At 47.9% G+C, this 21,716-nt stretch overlaps 1 protein-coding gene across 1 annotated transcript; it reads left to right on the top strand.

Moving 5' to 3' along the window:
• Positions 1 to 7,127: 7,127 nt before the first annotated feature.
• On the top strand, positions 7,128 to 10,308 carry LOC100194197 (uncharacterized). The gene is made up of 2 exons (NM_001139242.1): positions 7,128 to 8,193; positions 9,858 to 10,308. Exons 1-2 carry the CDS (start codon positions 7,267 to 7,269, stop codon positions 9,981 to 9,983), a joined length of 1,053 nt encoding a protein of 350 aa, NP_001132714.1. The 5' UTR covers positions 7,128 to 7,266; the 3' UTR covers positions 9,984 to 10,308.
• Positions 10,309 to 21,716: the final 11,408 nt, after the last annotated feature.

The raw sequence follows: 21,716 nt of genomic DNA, 5'->3' as shown, positions 1-21,716 counted from the left end.
TGGCCCGACAATATCCATCCCCCAGCATTGAAGTGGCCATGTGTGGGCAATCAGCTTGGTGAACTGCAAAGGGTTGCCTGAGTGGGGAGAAAACTTCTGGCAAGCTTCGCATGACCTCGTGACTCGATTCGCGGCGTAGATTATAGCGGGCCAGTAAAATCCTTGACGAATCACCTTGGCAGCGAGGGCCCTGGGCCCTGAGTGGGAGCCGCAAGTTCCGTTGTGGACTTCGCATAGGATCTGCATGCCTTCAGTTTCGGTGACGCATTTCAGCATGGGTTGACTGATCCCCTTCTTGTATAGCTAGTCCCCGACTAGTACGAAGTCCCGGCTTCGGTGTTTGAGGCGCTTCGCCTCATTGACGTCACTTGAGTGGTAGTATCCTTGCAGAAACAGTGTTATTGGGGCCCGCCAATCTTCAATCATAATAAGGTTGACGATGCGATGGCCTTCGGTGTCGTTGGTTACTTGTAAACCCTCTAGGTTGCGAACGTCTGGTGTGCCAATGATGTGGTAGAACACGTCGGAGGGCAAGGTCTCGCCTCTGGCCGCTGCCTTAGCCAACGCGTCGGCCTCTTCATTCCTAGCGCGGTCCACATGCTGTAAGGTGAAGCCCTTGAATTGTCTCTCGAGACTGCGAACAACCGTGAGATACTGCATGAGTGCGGGGTCTTTTGCTGAATATTCTTTTTCGACCTGGCCGGCAACTACTTTGGAATCTATCTTTACTATGCAGGTAGTAACACCGAGCGCTCTCAGCTTGCGAAGGCCCAGGATGATAGCTTCGTATTCTGCTATTTTGTTTGTGCATCTGTCGGATTCCAAAGCGAAGCTAAGGCGTGTTGCGTATCTATGCTTGATGCCTGTGGGTGACGTGATAATTGCAGTTGCGCCTGCCCCGCATGGCACCATGCACCGTCGCAGTAGATGGTCCACACCTTCTGTGGAGGTTCTTCTTGCTGCTGTGTCGGTCCAGTCCAGTCGACGATGAAGTCTGCTAGGACCTGCGACTTGATTGATGTCCTGGGTTCGAAGGTGATGTGGTACCCAGAGAGTTCGGCTGCCCATTTGGCAATTCGGACAAATGCCTCCGGGTTTCTGAACAGTTCTCCCAGTCCCCTGTCCGAGGTGACCCACACCTTGAAGGCCTCGAAGTAGTGACGCAGCTTGCGTGATGCCATGACGACTGTGTAAGAGATTTTTTCTAATTCAGTCATGTTGCACTTGGAGGTCGTGAGGACTTCAGAGACGTAGTAGACTGGACATTGTCGGGTCGTGCCCTCTGTCTTGCTCTTGGACCAGTGTTGTGCTGACTGCATATGGCGAGGCTGCGATGTAGAGCAGCAGAGGCAGCATGGGGTCTGGACTAGTTAGAGTTGCCAAGTCTGACAGGTGTTGCTTGAGTGATGCGAAGGCTGCCGCCTATTCTGGTCCCCATGCGAAGTCTTTTGCACCGTGCAGTGTCTTCAGGAAAGGTAGACTCCGCTCTGCGGACTTGGAAATGAATTTGTTAAGGGCGGCTAATCTGCGTGTCAGACGCTGGACATCCCTGGTTGACTGCGGAGGTGTCATGTTGATGATTGCTTGAATCTTGGTCGGGTTGGCCTCGATCCCGCGGTGCGACACTAGGTAGCCCAGTATCTTCCCCTGGTGAACTCCGAAGACGCACTTCTCGGGGTTGAGGCGAAGTCGTGTGTCCCGCATGTTTGCGAATGTCTCTGCGAGGTCAGCCAGGTGGTCGTTTTATTTTTGCTTGCGACAACGATGTCGTCCACGTACGTGAAAATGTTGCGGCCCACTTGGCTCTCGAGCACCGTCTTGGTGAGGCGAGAGAAAGTTGAGCCATCGTTCTTGAGTCCCTCCGGCATCATGATGAAGCAGTATGTGCCGAAGGGTGTGATGAAACTGGTGCTGGCCTTGTCTTCCTCCTTCATATATATTTGGTGATAGCCGGAGAAACAGTCAAGAAGTGACATGACTTCGCATCTGGCTGCACTATCGACTATCTTGTCGATCCGTGGTAGTGGGAAATTATCCTTGGGACAGGCCTTATTGAGGCTGGTGAAGTCAATGCACATGCGCCACTTGCCGCTTTTCTTTTGTACCATGACTACGTTGGCGAGCCACGTGGGGTAGGCGATTGGTTCAATAAAATTGGCCTCCAGTAGGCGGTGCACTTCAGCTTTGGCGGCTTCCGTTTTTTCATCGGACATTTTGCGCAGCCGCTGCTTTTTTGGGCGCACCGAAGGGTCGATGCCTAGACTGTGCTCGATGACGGTGCGGCTGACTCCGACCAGGTCGAGGGCGGACCAGGCGAAGACGTCCTTGTTTCTGGAGAGACAGGAGATGAGTTTCTCCTTGTCTTGCGAAGTCAGGTCTTCACTTATTACAACCGTTTGCTTGGGCGTTGCCGGGTCGAGGGGAACTGTCTTCGTACCGTCGTTGCTCTGCAGCTGTGCCTTTACTTTTTCGTTGGTGGTTGGGTGGGTCGCCTTGGAGACTTTGCGTTGTGTTGTAAGGCAGTGTGCGTTCCGTTGACCTGGAACGAATTCTCTCTCAATGTTGCGCGCAGTCTGCTGGTTAGCGTAAACCGTTATCACACCTTGCGGGCCCAGGATTTTCATGCAGAGGTACAGTCCGTGAATGGTCGCTTCAAATTTGTTGATGGAGCCCCGACCCATTATGGCGTTGTAGGGGTAGACCATGTCGACGATGTCAAAGGTGTCCTGTTCGCTTCGCGCATTGGGTGGTACGCCGAATGACAGGGGTAGCTCTATCTTGCCCATAGGGAAAGTGCCCTTGCCGCCGAAGCCATATAGGGGGTTGTCCGAAGGCTTGAGTAAGCTATGGATGATGATCATGTGGTCGAAGGCGTGCATGAAGATGATGTCCGCTTGGCTGCCGTTGTTAACTAGGACCTTGTGCAGGTCCCAGCCTGCCACACTGCAGTTGATTACCATGGCGTCGACGTGGGGTGCGCTGCGCAGATCAACATCTCTGGCATCGAAGGTTAGTGGCACATGTGACCATTTCGTTTGCACGACTGGGCCGGTGAGGGTGACGTGGTTGACGCTTCGGTAGTGATCCCTCTTTTGCCGCTTCGTCTCGAAGTCAACGCTGGACCCTCCGATGATCATGTGAATGACTTCACGATACGGCTGATCGGTGAAATCTTCTTGTTTTGGTGCTTGGGGTGATTTTGGTGGTGTGGGTTCGGTTGATGCAGAGGCGGGAGCAGTGGTGGTACGACTTGTACCTCCTGGTGGTGCTGATATGCGTGGTTGGGTAGATGCTAGGTGTGGCCATGGTTGTATGGTTGTGGGTGGTGGTGTTGATATATGTGCGCGACAACTCTTTGGTTGTCGGCTGGTTGTGCCCGAGACATCCTGTCCCTGGTGACCTTTGTTTCCGAGCAATCCTTTGTTAGGTGCGCGCAGTCTTCGCCATGAAACATGCAGTAATATCTGCGCGGTTGCTGCGCCCGTCCCCAGCCCCGTCACATGTGCCATTGTCGTAGCCCTGGGGGAGATAGTCTTGACGGCGAGCGACTTCGCCGGCGGGGTGCTGGTTGGCTATGTTGTGCACCTGCTGCTGACTGCGGCTGTCCCGTCCGGAGTCTAACTGTGAAGGCCTTGTCCAGGTTCGGCTGGACTGCGGAGGGTCCTTGGGCTTTCTCTAAGACTCGACCTTGCGCTGATGGAGCTCTTCGGATCTGGCGTACTTCTCGAACAACTGATAGAGCTCTTGGAGATTTTTGGGTGGGTCCCTGATGCAGTGACTGTATAGGACGCCAGCCCGAAGGCCACTGATGGCGTAGTGTATGGCAATTTGGTCGTCAACTGAAGGCAGTTGTGACTTGAGAGTCAGGAACTTGCGGTAGTACTCCCGTAGGGTTTCCTTCTCTTGCTGTTTGCAGAGTGATAACTCGGCCAAGGCATCGGTGTCTGGTTGGTACCCTTGGAAGTTGAGCAGAAACTTGTCTCGGAGACTTTTCTAGGAGTCGATGGACAATGGGGCAACCTGGTGTACCAGGTCAAGGCCCAACCTTCGAGGGCAATGATGAAAGACTTGACCATTGTGGCGTCGTCTCCTCCGGATGATGCGACGGCGACTTGATAGCTCATGATGTACTATGCTGGGTCGGTGCTGCCGTTGTACTTGGGGTAGGTCCCTGCCCTAAAGTTGGCGGGCCATGGTGACACTTGGAGTCGCGCCAGGGGCTTTGCTCATCAAGGTAGTTGATGCCTTGGAAAGCTGCGGCGTGCGGGATGAAAGGTCCGCGCTGGGGAATGAATAAGTCTCCAGATGGCGCGCGCTGTTGGAGGGGTGGGTCGTGCTGCAGATCGTGCTGGCCTTCACTCTACATGAGCGCAATCTCTTGCTCGAGTTCTCGGGCTCTCTGCTCCTCATCTCGTATCATCTGGCGCACCTTGGCTTGCGCGGTGACACGTTGGCGCTTGGCCTCGAGGACGTCTTTCTGCTTTTGGAGGTTGCGGTTCTTGATGCGCAGGGCACGTAGCTGTAGCTGTTCTTCGGCTGATACGCCGATGACTTCGCCGTCCTCTATTGCGTCTTCGCCCTCTAGTGGAGCGAAGCCTAGGGGTGGTGCTTGTGGTTGTCCTCCGGAGCTGCAGGTGCATAGGGTGCCTTCGGGAGTGGGTTGGTCGTTGCACTGTCTCTTGCTGAGGGCTTCGTCTTCGCAGACTTCTTGGGGGGTGTTGTCTGCGAGGGCCTTGCCCTTTTTCTTGGCTAGCAGCGCTACCTTCGCTGCTTCATCGACGGATGGGGCTGCCTTCGAACTAGCTCTCTTGGGTGCCATCATGGGTGGTTTGTTCGTAGCACGAACGGTGGGCGCCAATGTTAGAACTTGCACTCCTGGGCAAGTTGATCCAACGGGGGAATGGAAAGGGTGCAAGCGAAGTTTAACGCGAGATGGCAATTGCTCTGTTAATCTGGCCTCTCAAGGGCACTGTACGGGGGTATTTATAGGTACCCGAGTGTCGAACGTCCCAAGACAAGGACAGTTATGTCCTCGGGTACCCGGATTATCCCTAGAATATTCCCATAAGGGGGGTTACAGGCCGTCATTACAGAAAAGCTATTACAGATGAGGCCCGTAACCCGCCTGTCCACGCGGGGCCCGTTATAAAGGGTTGAATTCCACGTGGGCCTTCGGGCGAGATGAGGGACGCGGGACCAGCAGACTTCGTCGGGGTCTGGCCTTCGTCTTGCAATGGAGAGGACAAAGGGTAACCGCGCCAGTCGTCGCACGTTCGTTGATGTAGCAGACGCGACGGAGGCTTCACGCGAAGGGTAGCGTCTTCGCCTTCGCCCCAACACTGGACCTATCAGAGAGTACTGATGCTTCATGATTTCTTGAATGACGTGGAGGGCCACACGCTCGAATGCGTTCATCAGGCTCTGTAGTGGCGATGCAGCGAACGAGCCACCATGTAGTTAACTTCTTGGCATAGAGCTCTGGTACGCTCTTCTGAAGGTAAAGAAAGATCCACTTCATCAAGAGCGCCTTCAGGTGAGAACCCCTTCCACCTGATGCCATGGTTACGGTTCCTCTCAAAAGAGCCGATGAGATTGGCTTCGAAGAGGGCCTTGACTTGATCATATCTCGCTTAGTGTTCCTGAGGCAGCTCTTCATACGTGATGGGCTTCTCTTGTGTCAAACCAGATGTCTGTGCCGGAGCCTTCGATATCTAGACAGCGGGAGTTGATGTAGAATGTCCCCCAAGCGTGCCAGAATGTGTTGTCTTCCGACTTTGCCGGCGAGAGATGGCATGCAACACGAGGGGACAGGAGGCTTTCAGAGCGGTTGGTGGGCACCGGTCCCTCGGTCAGTGACCCAGATTCTAGTACACGACCTGGCTTTGAAGTTCGCTAGGCGTGCCACCTGATCTATACCTGGTCAGGAAGATGTCAATGTGCTTCGAATCGGTTTCTTGCACAAACAGACACATGCAAACTTTGATTTGAGCTATGCTCGGCTCCTCGGGCTGTATCGGCTATAAAGAGCCAATTGTTTCTCGGGATCAGATTCGGTCTATGTATCAAAGACACACAGAGTTGATGGCATTCGAAACCATGCCCTACTCACATCAAGCTAATCGGAACATCCTGCGCGTAGTCGGGCCTAGCAAGCGTGACAAATGATAGAATGCTAGCCAGATCAGAGGCCTAAAAACCAGCGAGAGCCGATCCCCGGAAAGATCCCTATTCAAGCAAACGTAGGGCATCCAACACATCACCGGAATGTCCGACCCATATGTAGGGCCTAATTATGTAGATACTAAGCATATCCTTAGTGGACAAGGACTAACCGTAACCGATTAGATCTACTAGATGGAACGGAGCAAGGTGCCGCCCTCACGCTCGAGAATGTGCACTAGGACGACTAGATGCTTACGGTCGGCAAACGACGTGCGTGTATGGTGAAAATGTCGCTGCTACTCCATAGAGTCTATGATAACTAGTGCTTCTCGCCATAAAAACGCTTTAGTACAAAAAACACAAAGATAGATGAATAAGAACGACATCACCTTGATTGCGAGATGTAGTCAGGGTGGCATGTCACTTACCCATGGAAAACCCTAAAAACAGGGGCAACGATGCGCCAAAAGCTTGTGGTTGCAAACATGTGAAGATTCACGATCACACTAATGAGTGAACAAGGGTATATATTTATAGTCCAAAGACTTGTGACCTCCACTAACCCTAATGCATCTAGGTTGGACTCTATCTTTCCATCTTTAAGCTTATCGCTTAAACTAACCTACTAGATACATGGCCGATTCGGACTGGGAAATACATGTGCAGGGGCCGATTCTTAAACTTTCCTTAATTGCCCCTTGAAGCCCATTTCAGTCACGACCCACTTCCAATCCGGTTAAATTATGACGAAAATAAGTCTATAATACAAAATAATATTTTAGATTATCTTATGAGTGCACTGTTAAATTCGGTCTTACAATCTATTTATATAATCTTATTTTACCAGTTGTCCGAATATAGTAAATAGACATAGAAAAGCCATGGCCACTCCAAATTCCTAAATGAACAGTCGCTCGCTTTTCTCGACACGCTGGGCTGCTACGTGTCCCGCCAGTACTGGGTCCCACGTGCCCGCCTCCTTTCATCCTCGGCAGTCGGCACTCCCGAGTCCCCCACACCGCCGTGTTCCCCTCTCTTGTCAGTTGTCCCTTCCCCCACTTCCCTTTCCTTCCCGAAGAGACGGGCGCAGACGGCAGAGCCACCATGGCCATGGAGGACGCCGCCTCGGAGAGCAGCGACTGGGAGGTGCTCTCTGCCACCTCCGCCTGCGGGGGCGGCGACGACGATGAGGTATTAATCGTCTCTGGCGGGGGCGGCGACGTCGTCCTCGACCACTTCGCTCTCACCCCCGACACCGCAGCCGCCTGGCCTGGCGACGGCGAGGGCTCGTGGTCGGACGACCGGGGCGCCTGGCAAGGATTAGAATTATTGGATGGGTTCGATCCGATTCCGGAAGCAAGTTTCAATCTTGCAGCTGGTGTTTGGAACCAGCCGCTGCTGATAAGCGGCGTGGATGACGCCCGCGAAGGGGCGCGCAGTGCGACCCGCAGCGCAGATGGAAATCAAGAGGAGGTGGTAGCCGCTGAGATTCAGCAGGAGAGTAATTCTGTGTTTAGCCGCGGTGAATTGCGCCCGGTGCTGCAGCCGGCGTATCATGGCGTGGGAGAAACTCTGGATTCTGATGCAGCTACACGTACAGGTGCCTCGCTCCAGGGTGAGGTATCGGAGAGTTCCCTTGTGCGATTGGATGGAGGAATTGGTACTGGTGTAGAAAGATCGTGCCTTGAAGATGCTGTGTCAAGTGATGAGATCCATGGTGAACAAGAAGAGCAGGAACAAGGGAGCAAGGTTAATGCTGCCACTGGTTGCGATGAACCAGATGGAGAGGTCAAGGATGGTGCTCTGCCTCTGGCTCACACGGCAGGTACTGAAGAGGGGGAGAAGCAATTTGTTGTCTGGTGGAAGCTGCCGTTCAAGCTGCTGCACTACTGTGCTTGGAAGGTGAAGCCGGTATGGTCCTTCTCCATCGCCGCAGCACTTCTTGGCCTGGTCGTGCTGGGGAGGAGGATGTACAGAATGAAGCGCAAGGCAAGGGGCTTGCCCCAGATTAAGATTGCGTTTGATGATAAGGTAAGTTCTTCGCCACTGTTGAACACATCTGTTGCTATATTAGAATATGTATGTACCTGATTCTGGTTGTAGTCCAAGACAGCATATAAGTAGCTTATATGACTGATACGAAGACTAGAAGACTATTGATCCATGAAATAGTTTATTTGGTGGAGATAATTTGTTATGAGAATTGATGGATGGATTATGATTAATACCGAACCATTAACTTGAAACATCACAGCTAATGAATATAATATTCATGTACAAGTATCAAGGAAAACAAGATAATTGTGATTCATAATTTACGTCTATATTGTAAAGGTGATAACAGCCTGTATTCTCTGCAATTATTTTCATGAACGTTGATTTGCATGGTCTTATGGATGAACTTGCTTTTAAAGTGGGTGTAAGGTGATAAGAGTATAAGCACAAATAGTACAGAATTATTGGCATTACAACATAATGAACAATTAATGAATGGTAGAGTTTAAACCTTCCTTTCTTTTGAGGACTATTTTTGGTAGATCATTTTGAAAGGTGAAAGAATGCAGTATTTGTGCAGGGAGTTTTTTCACCATTATTATATTGGGAGTATGTTTAGATAATTTCCAAAAATTTAGCACTCTATTGGGGTCGTTGTTGTATGGGATCTACTACTGTCTGCTATGATCATGTCTCTGGGGCTTTGTAATATTATTTTTTCTTTCCTTGAACTATGGCAGCATAGGAGATATCTTAGCAAAGCCTTCACTTGTGAAAGATGGATTCATTAGTGACATTCAGTTTCTCACACTGGTCTCAAAATCAGAAAAACATTCCAGATTTTCACAATGATTAATGCCAATCTAATCAGTGCATAATATGATCGTAATTACTACCCAGTAAGGAAGTGCCCCTCATGTAGGGGGTGTACTAAAGAGGCACCTGGCAATGTGGTACTGTGGCTGACTATGGCTGATGACTGAAATTGGTATTATTTTCTAGGGTTTTTTAGATATATGCCATTATGAAAACCGAGATTTCTAATGATGTCATTATAATTCGTGATACCGGTGGTTGCCATTATTAATTCAAAAAATTGGGTCCATGCCATTATCTATGCTTCACGCGTAGAGGACTTGCCTAAAAAGACAAAAATGCCCTCACCAAAGCTTAAATATTTTTTTATACTTCTTTGGATACCATCATACGTAGCTTTCTTTGTCCACCTTTTTCCAGAATGGAAGTCATGGCCCTCTATAGCTAAGTACCTATCATACTGCCCATGGTGTTCACACCCAGAAACCCAAATTGCACGGTTCTATTATCATGGAGTAGGGGATATTAAATTGCACCTCTCTGTTCATTTTCAAATTGATGTAACGCCATTTTCCGATGGGAAAGAACACGAGGGTACAATTATTGTGATGCATAGAAAACAAGCTACTAAAATGACTAGTGGCTAGGCACTCACTTTCTGCGTTTAAGATGACAAGGTAGTAAAATGACTAGTGGCTACGCAGGGTGTGTTCACTCTTCTCTTCCTGCATTCCTTCAAACAACGAGCCAGTTGTCATAGTTGATGGCGTTTTATTGTGTTGACATCACTAGATTTCGATGAGAAGCTACAGCTCATGACTATACTTGTCTTTCCAGGAAGTGTCTAACCATGTTTTTTTCTTCTTCTTGGTGTGAAAATACAGAGGGCCTCCCAATTTGCTGATCGCGCGGCATATCTCAAGGAAGCCTTCCTGGTAGCTAGACGTGTACCTATGCTGAGAACATCATCTGGTGCTACGCTTCCATGGTCAATGGTTCAGGAGAGATGAGTGAAGCTGCTCAAAGCTCCATTCTGGATGGTGTACATCAGTACGAGCATCTGATTTGGCTTTGTCTATAACCTTTTGTTTTAGATGACGCGTCAAGGAGGATTCCAATGTTGATGTCAGTGGTCTCTCTTTCTCGATCTTCTCCATTTTTACTTTACCTTATCTTTCTTTTTTAAGGAACCACTTCTTGTGCTCCTGATTTCCTTTTTTTTCTTTGCCCTTACTCTGTTTAGTCCGTGGTTAGTAGTGGTGTCCTAAATTTATCGTTCGTACAGACGTGCTCTTTTCTTTATCTTGTTAATTTAGATGCTAGTTGTTGACGCTGAATTGGATTGGATGACATATCAGTAAGGCTAGATTGCTCGGATCGTCACAGACCGAAGAACACGTGGTAAAGAGCAGGTTTACGAATGAATCATTCGAATTTTCGTGGCTAGTCTGTGTACGAACTAAGGGGTGTTTAGGATTGCTCCTCTCTATGTTTTGCAGCTTCATACCACTAGTTGTTTGTCAAATGATTTCAACTCTAGCAATTCTGCTCTCCAAAAAACGTGGAGTTGGGGTTAACTCTACCATTTTGGTGGAGCAACTAAATAGGTATTTCACAAAATATGTTTTCAGATGTAAACCTCAAAATATGTTTTCTGATGTAAACGTGTAAACGTGGAGTTCGAGACTAATTATCCACCAATGCCACTTGTTATCTTTATCTCTTCTCTATTATATTAAAGCACCAGTTTCAATGGTCGTCTTACCTCAATATTTTTCAAAAGAAAAAACCCTACATTATTTTAAAATCAACCTGCACTCTTATAATCTTTTCTCTACTACTATAATAGCAGAGTTTCGTGCGTCCTGATTTTTCTGCGTTGTCCTCCAATGACCGTTGTGTCGTGCTGTAGCACCCTGAATTCAGGAGTATAAATTTTTTTCTTTAATATCTACCAAATTCAGGTGTTATCTCTTTTCTTCTCCTTATAGTTTCTTTTTCTCTTCCTTTTAGTAAAGGTGTGATTATTTATTTGAAAATGTATTAATACTTTAGTAGATTAAACCCTAGGGGAGACATGAAATGTTGAATCATGCAGAGCTTAAACTTTGTTTTTGTTTGATGCATATGTTTTAAATATTCAAATCTGAATTTGTGGTTTAGTTGGATTTGGATTCAAAAGAGAACAAAAAGAAAAGAGATTAGAAATTCAGAATAAAAAGAAAAACCAAAAGCACCCTCTTCCTCGGCCTTTCGGCCCAGCCTGCCCATGTGCGCCCGTTGCCCCATCTCTCTGCTAGCCCGGCCCCGCCTGGCACCGCCGCACTCGCTCGTGCGCCCCCTCCCGCTGACCCGTGGACCTAGCCTGTTAGCCCTGTCCCCTCCAACCGTCCGCGCGCGCCATGGACTCTGCGCCCACGTCGCACGTCGAGGCCACGACCGCCCCACCCCTGGCCATTTCTAGTAGCCCGCACCCCCACTCAATCTCCTCCTCCCTCATTCGTGCACCCGCAGAGCTCCCACCCTCACCTCACACCGTGCACACCCCAGAGCAGCGTCACCCCCGTCCGCCAAGGTCGCGCGTCGGTTCCACTGTTGTCGTACCCGTTGCCTCGGTAAGTTCCGCCTCGATGTCCGCGACTCAGGAAACGGTTCAATTCACTCTCTCCCCCTCCGGTTCTCTCTGCCTGCGCTCATCGTTCCTCCTCCGCGCAGCCACAGCGCCGCCGTAGTCGACCCGAGCCCTCGTCGTGCCTCTGCCGCCGTCCAAGGTCTCGGAGCCTTCCCTCGAGGTAACCAACCACCCCACCCTCTATTTTTCTCTTTCTCGCTCTCAGTTGCGCGCGATTGCTCACTGGAGTGAGTTCGCGCCGCCGCCGAGCCACCCCGCCGTGCACTGCTACCCTCTGACGCCTCTGTGTTGATGCCGTGTCCACGCTCGTGCTCGACACAGTCCCCCAACCACCCTGACCCCCTTCTTGGGGCCTTGGGCCCCCAGCACGCCCGCGCCATCGTCTCCGGTGGGTCTCCGCCATGGGCACGAGGGGCGCCGCCGCTGGCGGCCCGAGAGACTGACCTGAGCTGGCCGTCAGATCCCAGGCGTCCGTGTCAGATCGGATGGCTCTGATTTAATTAGATCAAACCCAATCCCGACCGCCTGATTGAGATCCAACCGTCCTGATTTCCCCTACCCCGCGCCCCTGCCACTGAGCCCGGGCAGTCAGTCCCGCCCGCTGGCCCTAGGCCGCTGACCGCCCTGGCCCGCCAGTAAGTGCGCACGCGCTCGCTCCCGTGCACCCCGCCCGCGGATCTGTTCTCAACCATCGATCTGAGATCGGATGGGCGAGAACACACGATACCCCTTCGCCTGGTCTTTTTCTTAAAGAGACCATCGGTTTCTTGGAAATAAACCTGTCATCCTGTCTGTTGGGGACTTGTTCTCAAATGCTATGAATTAAGAACAAGGCAACATAAAATGTTAAACGTTAATGCCCTTCGTCCGCTGAAGCATTATCTCCCTTAGGATATAATGAACTTCGGACGAAGACCATAAGCAAAATATCATGAAGGTCTTACCTTCGTGATTAGCTCTATAGAACAATGTGAACAATGCTAGAATATGAAAAATTAAAGAAATTTATACCAAAGACAGATATTATTAAACATATATTTTATTATACAAACTTAAATATTAAAACATAACATTTAAGTACATTTATACCTTTGCCTTGACAAAGAACAATAATTCCAGTGTGATGCGTCAATGATTACAGGATTGCGTGAACCGTAAAGGAGTAATGTTCATCTATTTATAGGCACATGACACAGCTTGTGAGAAATTACAATCATGCCCCTTACAAAAGATTACAATTATGACTCAGACCCTTATGGACTAAGAAGTCATTTCATCTTTAAGTCGGTTCGAACCCTCGTCTTCAGATACGTTATAATACCGAAGCTTCATGAGTGGTAGCTTCGGCACTATGTTTAAACGGATTTGCCGAAGGTGTGTCTTCCTGCAGGACCTTCGGCGACGAAGCATGACCCCAATAGTAGCCCCTTCGCGGTGCTAGATCGTTTTTCGTAACGAGCTTGATCCGTGAAAAAGTCTCTTAGGCTTCGGGAAGCCGAAGGTCCGAAAAACACCTTCCCTGAGCTCGTTGCCGGGAAACGATAAAATTTCCGAGCACGGAGTGGTCCCACCATGCAGATTAACCTTCTCGGGTTTTGTGGCCCACCATTCAGTGGGTGAGAGCGACTATTCGTCCGGTGTAGGAGACTTGACGATTCACCTTCTTACCTGCAGCACTACATAAACAGACGAGTAGGTGTGAAGTTACCACAACATTCATTGCTATTGCACTGTTTTGCTGCCAGGAATTTAACCATAGCCGAAGCTTGACCCTTGCGCTCAAACGAAGCACCACCTCGAATTCTGCTTCGTCACAAGAAGAGCTTCGGAAAAAAGGTCATTAATTTCAAAAAACTTCTAGAAGTTCATAATCAAATGGCTAGAGTGCATTCCACTGCCAGGGTTGAACGTGAGGGAGATGAGACCGAAGCCACTGAAACCGTTCCAATTTCCGAAGCAATGAGGCGGTATGGGCTGGCAACATCAGGGGATACATCTGCCGCCAAAGCAAAACAAGCTGACATTGAAGAAGATGAATTTGAAGATGAGTACGGTGCAACACCATCTAAACCCAGCCACTTAGAGTTTGGGAAGTCTACTATTATCGAAGGTGATATGGCTAAGTTACTGAAGCTAGGCTATTTTAGCGAAGACAAAAGGGAGCTGATTCGCTTCGAGGGAGAGGAAATTACCCCGAAGCCAGAAAAAGATGAGGTGGTGGTTTTTAAGAGCTTCTTCAAAGCAGGGTTAAGGTTTCCCCTGCATGGGATGATTGCAGATGTTTTAGAGAGATTTGGGATTCACCTTCATCAGTTAACTCCTAACGCCATTGTTAGGCTTAGTGTTTACATCTGGGCACTCCGAAGCCAGGAGGCAGAGCCACTTGCCGAAGGTTTTTGCCGGGCACACGAGCTTCATTACCAGACAAAAGCTAGAGAAGATGGGCTGCATGATAATTTCGGCTGCTACAATTTTGCATATCGTAAAGATGCCAAGTATCCAGTTATCAACTATCGTACGAAATGGCCAGCTGGCTGGAAGAGTGAATGGTTTTATGTCAAAGTAGATGAGAAGAAGGAGAAACTAGTTCAGAGCCCTTTGAGTTTAACCTTCGGAGAAACTAGACCCCAATGCGTCATGTCTCCAGATAGTCCATGTCAGATTGCACTGGGCGAATTTCGGGTTGTTGCAGAGCACATTGGCACCAGGGATCTGGTCCAAGAATTCTTAGCCTTCAGAGTATTCCCAACTTTGAGGGAATGGGACATGCCGAAGCTGAAAGGGGAGAAGAAGAAGAAAGAGCTTGTCCGGCTACCTTATTATTACAAGTTTAAAAAACATTTTAAAGCACCTTGCCAAGAGTGGTTGGACACAATTGAGGTTATGTGCAACGAGATCCTTGGCAACTATTCTAAGAAAGAAGATCGGTTAATGACTGCGGCTTTCGGTACTCGACCGAAGCGAAGAATGAATCGGGTGATGGATGCCTTGAATTTTGATTATCCCGGCTATGAGCAATTAGGCAGAGGTGCTGAAGGACAGAAAAGAAAAAGAGTTGCCAGCGTCCTCGACAAAGAAGCTACCAAATTAGCTAAAAAGGACAAAGAAATTTTTGAGAAAAGAAAACTGAGCCCTGAGCTGAAGATAGCTACTTCAAAGAAAAGGAAAGCTACGGCCCCGAAACCAAAAACGTCGGGCCAAGAGGGAGAAGCTCCTGCGACGCCTTCTGCTGCCGATGTGGAAGAAATTCTAAAGGTAATGACTGAACCTTTGCCTATCAAGCTAAGTCCGCTGGCGCCACAACTGACGAAGCTTTTTCAGAAGGAAAAGGAGCCTTCGGCAACAGAAAGTCCTGCTAAGCTGAAAAATGGAGAATTATCCAAGTGGCCGATGTTATTCATCAGACACCGCCGCCGGCATCAGCGCCAAAAATACCAATTGCTGAAAGCGCTGGCGCCGCTGAAGGCGCCGGCGGTGCCTAAGCTGCAGCCACCGGAGCCGAAGGTGCCAGAGCTGAAACCGCCGAAGATTCTGATCTAGAAACCACACTTGGTGATATTGATAACATGCTTCTAAAAATGGCTGAGGAAGAAGCTGTTGCGGCCGCGATGGACACAACAATTGAGAAAGGAAAAGAGCAAATTGAAGATACTTTGGAAGAGGAAAACTTCAATTTTCAAGATATACTAGGGCAAGAGTTATCAGAAACTGAAAAAGAAGAACTGAAGAAATATGCTGTATCCTGTGGGTACAAACCAGGGGCTTTGCTGTTTGGCGGAGTCAATGAAGGGAAATTGAGGTGCCTTCGGAATCGAACCGAGGCAAAGGTCGTCAGGACTTTCTCGAAGAATGTTGGCCTGCCGAAGATTGAGGCGGACCTCTGCAGGTACCGACGACAGCATATCGCCGGTAGCCTGTTCTATGCTAATTTTAAGGTAAAACTGTTAACTTTTTATTATTTTTTGAATTAAGATGTTTTCTGACGAAGGTTGTTTTGGCAGAGTATATTACTAAGTAAAGTGCTAAGGATGCAACAAGATCTCGAAGACGAGAAAAACGAAGCTACAATTAAAGATCTAGAAAATAAAGTCAAAGATCACGAAGCTGCTTTGGTGAAAAAGACTTCATCATTCAAGATCTAGAAAATAAAGTCAAAGATCACGAAGCTGCTTTGGAGAAAAAGGACTTCGTCATCCACTCTATGGAGGGTTCGCTAGCAGAAGCTCAAGCCGAAATTGACAGATTAAACAGCGAATTACTCATAAAATCAGAAAAATCTGAGCAAGAAAAGAAAAATCTTGCAACGAATCTCAAAACCGAAATTGGGAAGAATTCAAGTTTGCAGAAATCATTGAAGGAGCTTCAGGATAAATGTTTAGACTTCGGCAACTGATGCGTGCAGCGGCTGAAGGATGTCTTTCACTCAATTGGAGCCAGCTCTGATAAGTTTACACCTTCAGTTGAAAACCTGCGAAGCACCTTTGAATATATTGAGGGCGAAGTTGATGCACTTGACGAAGTTATCACTGGGCACGCCGATTTCTGCGCCCTGTTAGCTTCTCAAGGCACAACTACTGCTTTCCTGAAGACTGGCTGCACGCACGGGAAAATTGTTAATAGGCCAAACTTCAGTTTGTCACCAGCAGATTTGATTGACATCCCCAGCCTAGCTCGAAGCATAGGAAACAGGTTTATGACTCAAATTTGGATAAACAGCGGGCGAAAAATGGCTGGTGACGAAGCTCGAAGCCACCTTAAGCCAGTAAGAAACTTATACTTGTTACTTTTACCTTCTCCTTGAACTCTGCACTTTTCTCATTTTGTTTTAATATGTACAGGATGATGAAGCTAAAGAATGATGAGCTGAAGCCTTAACAGAGAAAGACTTTGCTGCAGAAGATTCTAGAGAAAATTTTGTAATATGGTTGTAAAGAATTTTATGTAAATTTGTGCGTACCTCATAATATATCTTTACCCCTTTGTCCGTGTATGATGTGCTTTGCTGTGGACAAAATTTTCTTTTTGAGCCGAAGGCGAAAAACACCTTCCCTTCTTTTCGTAGACAACGAAGCATGAAAATTTCTTGTTTCTGTTTTTCCCGAAGCTTTATCCTTATAGCCGAAGCATCTGCCTTCTCTGTATGATGTATGATATGATGATAATGATCCTATATATGTCTAAATGAATGTTTATGAATGCAAATGTCATGATGTAATGTATCGTGCAAATGAATGTCCAAATACATATTCGAAGCCATAATCAAAACCTTCATTCCCTTGGGAATGACTCAAATCTTCTTTGCCGCTTATTTTTCGGCTTCACCGTTTATTTTTCGGTGTATCAGCGCTGACTTTTCGCTGTAAGCCTCCCTTAGGAGCTTCTTCGCCTTCTATTTCGGCGGAATCAGCGTTTATTTTTCGCTGTAAGCCTCCCTTAGGAGCTTCTTCGCCTTCTATTTCGGCGGAATCAGCGTTTATTTTTCGCTGTAAGCCTCCCTTAGGAGCTTCTTTGCCTTCTATTTCGGCGGAATCAGCGTTTATTTTTCGCTGTAAGCTCTGCATTCCCTTAGGAACGACTTTTGAGCTTCTCCCTGTTTTCTTTTCTTTTTTGTTTGCACTCGATGGTGCGTTCTCAGCTTTTACATTTACATCTTTGGTGGATATTGCTCTTATAGAGCTGAAATAAGAAAAAGAGAAATTACATGCTATGGCCCCATTAAAAACCTTCCTCCCCCTTTAGAAAGAAAAAGGGTGCCATAAGAAAGAATAGAAAAAATTACATCAAGCTAGACATAATATCGCCGAAGCTCATCCGCATTCCATGATCTAGGAATGTCGTTGCCGTCCATATCCTTCAATCTATAAGAACCGGGTCTTGATGAAGATACTACCAGAAAAGGTCCTTCCCACTTCAGCTGTAGCTTGCCTACTGTGTCTGGGTTGGCCACTCTCCGAAGCACCGAATGTCCTGGCTTAATATTCTTTAGCCGAACCTTTCTATCACGCCATTTTATTGTTTCGGCTTGGTATTTATTAATGTTTTCCACAGCCTGAAGCCTGATCCCTTCTATGGCATCTTTGTCCACAGAGTAATCAGCTTCGTCTTCTGCCGAAGCCACTGTTCTAATTGATCCTGCTTTTGCTTCTTCCGGAGTTATTGCTTCGTCACCGAATAATAACTTGAATGGTGTAAAGCCTGTTGACCTTGATGCCGTTGTATTGTGGCTCCATACTACCCTAATTAATTCATCTGGCCATTTTCCTCTGGGCTGATTGAAGATTAATTTCATTATTCCCATCATTATGATGCCATTAGCTCTTTCGACAAGTCCATTTGACTCTGGATGCCTAACCGATGCAAAATGAATCTTCGTGCCAATTTGTCCACAGAACTCTTTAAAAGCTTCGGCATCAAATTGTGTTCCATTATCCACAGTAATGGCCTTCGGCACTCCGAAGCGACAAACGGTATTTTGCTAGAAAAATTTCTGAATGGTAACCGAAGTTATTGTGGCTAAAGGCTTCGCCTCAATCCACTTGGAAAAATATTCTATTGCTACTACAACATATTTTAAATTTCCTTGTGCTAGTGGTAATGGACCTAACAAATCAAGGCCCCACCTTTGTAATGGCCAAGTGGGTTGTATTAACTGAGTCAGAGATGAAGGCTGTTTTTGATCTCTTGCGCATTTCTGACAGCCTTCACACTTTTGGACTAGTTCCGCTGCATCCGAAGCTGCCTTTGGCCAATAAAATCCTTGACGAAAAACTTTTCCCAGCAAAGGCCTACATCCAATGTGAGATCCACACAGGCCTGCGTGTATTTTCTTCATCAATTCTATACATTCGGCTCTGGATAAACATTTGAGTAGTGGAGAACAGACTCCATGCTTGTACAACTCCCCTTCTATTATAACATATGGTCGAGCTCTTGCCTCTATTCTCTTGTTATAAGCTTCGTCATCTGAAAGGAAATTACCCTGAAGGAAAGAAATGATCTCAGTTCTCCAATCTTCACTATGAACAGGAGATATATTGAGGACTGCTCTTTCAAGAAGTTCAACCGAAGGTGATTTTATAGTTTCAAAAAATACTTCCGAAGGTAAGGGCAGCCCCTGTGCTGCTGTCTTTGCTAGCAAATCAGCATGTTCATTTTCTCCTCGAGGTATGTTTTTGACAGAAAACCCTTCAAAGGAAGCTTCAATCCTTTGGACCGTGTCTAAATATTTCTCAAGCTTCGGGTCTCTTGCTTTACAACTCTTGTCAATATGACCAGAAATAACCTGGGAATCGGTTTTAAGAACCGCCCTTCTAATCCCCATTGCCTTTAACTTCCGAAGACCCAAAAGCAAAACTTCGTACTCAACAATATTATTTGTGCAGCTAAAATCAAGTCTTGCTGCGTAACAAGTTTTAACTTTGGAGGGTGCAATCAACACAGCAGCTGCTCCTGCCCCGAAGGTTCCCCAAGAATCGTCACAAAATACCGTCCATACTTCAGTATCTTTGGTTGTTTCCTCTCCTTGAGCCCCTGGCGTCCAATCGACAATTAAGTCTGCTAACGCCTGGGATTGTATTGAGGATCTGTGCACATAATCAATGCTGAACTCATTGAGCTCCGCAACCCACTTTCCAATTCTTCCAGTAGCTTCTCTGTTCCTCATGACATCCTTCAAAGGTTGTGACGAAGGAACAATTATATGATATGCTTGAAAATAATGCCGAAGCTTTCTAGATGCCATTAAGACCGCATATAAGACCTTCTCCAATTCTGTATAATTCTTCTTTGATAGACTAAGGACTTCGAAGACAAAGTATATTGGGGCTTGCTTTTTGGTTTGTCCCTCAAGTTTTTCTTGAACAAGTGCCGCACTCACTGCTGAATGCGAAGCTGCCACGTACAGCAACAGAGGAGCCCCTGGCGTTGGTGGAGTTAACGTCGTTAGGTCTATCAAATATTGCTTCAGCTCTTCGAAGGCTCTCTGCTGAGCTGATCCCCATTGAAAGACTTTGGCTGACTTCAACACTTTGAAGAATAGTAAATTTCTCTCTGCTGATCTAGATATGAATCGATTGAGAGATGCCAGTCTTCCTGTTAGTCGTTGAGCCCCTTCTTTGTGCTTGGCGGCTGTCGGTGTTTTGGGTCCGACCGCACACCCGGGGTTGCCCCTCAAGGTGCTTTTAGGAGTAGGACGGTGTCGACGACTGTAGCAAAATGGTTCGTGCCGATCGCACGAGGGACAATGGACAAGATTTGCAGGTTCGGGCCGCTTAGAAGTGCGTAACACCCTACGTCCTGGTGAGTATATGAGCGTGGTTACAAGAGGATTCTCTGGATAGAGGGCGCAGAGAGTTTTTGTGGGTGGTTTTGTAGAACAGGGTCGATCGATCTGAAGGGGTGCCCCCTAGGCCTTATATACTCGACCGTGGGGCAGTACATGTGATATGATAACAACAAGTGGCTAAAAGATAGTGAACCTCTTGAGTTTATCCCTACGTAACCTTCGCCGACTTATCCTCGCATGGCTCTGTTGCATGAGGGCTTCAGCGCGGGAAAGTCGGGTCTCCGTTGTGATCCATTCGTTCGACGTTGTGGGCCGCCTGTGTTTGCACTAATCAGTCTCACGTCTCCTTTGTTGGCTGTCTCTCCCTAGGCCCACGAAAGAATGACCTTACGAATTATTGGGCCCTTGGGCCGTTCGTGAGGCCTTTTACCTCTTTAGTGGACCCAGGGGATATCTATCCCCCACAAGCCCCCGATCTTTGGGTTGATTTAGAGGTAATCAACTCAAAGATCCAAGGTCCAAAAAATGATTCCTTGCTGTCTTCTCTGGTTCTAATCACTCGTCCGACCAAAGTTTGGCTTTGTGCTTGTGCCTTAGAGGTCGGCATTTTGGATTGCAAGACTCCGGAATTCATTGGGTGCACCGGAGGTGCACCCAATGGGTGTAGCCCCCGACCTTTGAGTAGATTTTAGAAGATAATCTACTCGAAGGTCTTCTTCCAAAGGTTATCTCCATTCGCGCTCCTGCATCTCGGTTGAGGATTAGTCTTTTCAATCTTGCTCTACGCCTTAGAAGTCGGCGCTGTACCGGTTTAGAATAATGTTCCATGGGGTGCACCTCCGGTGCACCCAATGGGTGTAGCCCCCGACCTTCAAATGGATTTTTTAAGGATAATCCATTCGAAGGTTTTCCTTTCTCTTGTGGAAACTGGCATGAGGCTATTTATGCTTTGGAGGTCAGCATTATGTCATCAATATTTTGCTGCCCAGGTCAGCGTATATTTTGTCTTTAGCAGCCGAGTTTGCAATCCATCCATATCTTGCTAGGTAGTGCAATTTATTTGCTTCTGCGATTGATTGGACGTTTGACGGACGTTCTCTGTCTAGTCTTCACGTCGCTTCTGTCGGCCATATCTTGTACTTTGCTGGTTATATTTGGCTTTCCTTTGATCCTTACTGATATCTCATTTTTGTCTTGAGGTATTCACTGCATGCTCTGCACAGATGTGACCGTTTGAAAAATATACCGATAATTCCTGGGCGTCCCCCCCCAATGGGTGTGGGCAAGGGACGGCTTGGTACGCTGAGTGTTTTAGCCGGTTGCCTCTGAGTAGTAATGCGATGGGACGGCTAGTGTAATCATATCCTTCGCGCTGTTGACTGGAGTCCCAATGGGTGTAGTGTTGCATGAAACGGCGTCCGCCGTCTGACGTGTCTTCGGGTGGGTGGAAGTGCTTATTGAATGCCTTGCGACTGTTCAGTGACCGCGGTTAGAAGTGAGCGGTTGCCTTTCCCTTCTATAAATAACCCCTTTGCTTCTCTGGTTTCTTCACATCTCTTCGCTGCTCCTTACTGCTTCTTCCCTTTCTTCTCTCCCAAATCTTTAACCATGGGCAAGAACAACAAGCGTAAGCGTGAACCGACTCCTCCATCGGAGGAGTTTGGTGACTCGGAGTACTCGGAGGAGGAGTTCTCCTCCGAGCCCGAGGGGTCTCCGGCTCCCGTCTCTCCCCCGGCGTCGTCCGATGACTCGGACGACTCCCAGGGGATAGCCGCGGAGGTCTGGACATACATCCGGGCCGTCGAGCGCGCCGGGCTCGAAGGCTCG

Source organism: Zea mays, chromosome 4 (assembly GCF_902167145.1).
Source record: "Zea mays cultivar B73 chromosome 4, Zm-B73-REFERENCE-NAM-5.0, whole genome shotgun sequence".
Classification (NCBI taxonomy): Eukaryota; Viridiplantae; Streptophyta; class Magnoliopsida; order Poales; family Poaceae; genus Zea; species Zea mays.
This window is presented reverse-complemented; position numbering and strand designations above follow the sequence as displayed.

Coding starts and splice junctions, on each gene's coding strand:
- LOC100194197 (NM_001139242.1), top strand. CDS start 7,267: ATGGCCATGGAGGACGCCGCCTCGGAGAGCAGCGACTGGGAGGTGCTC. Junction 8,194..9,857: donor AGATTGCGTTTGATGATAAG/GTAAGTTCTTCG, acceptor GTGAAAATACAG/AGGGCCTCCCAATTTGCTGA.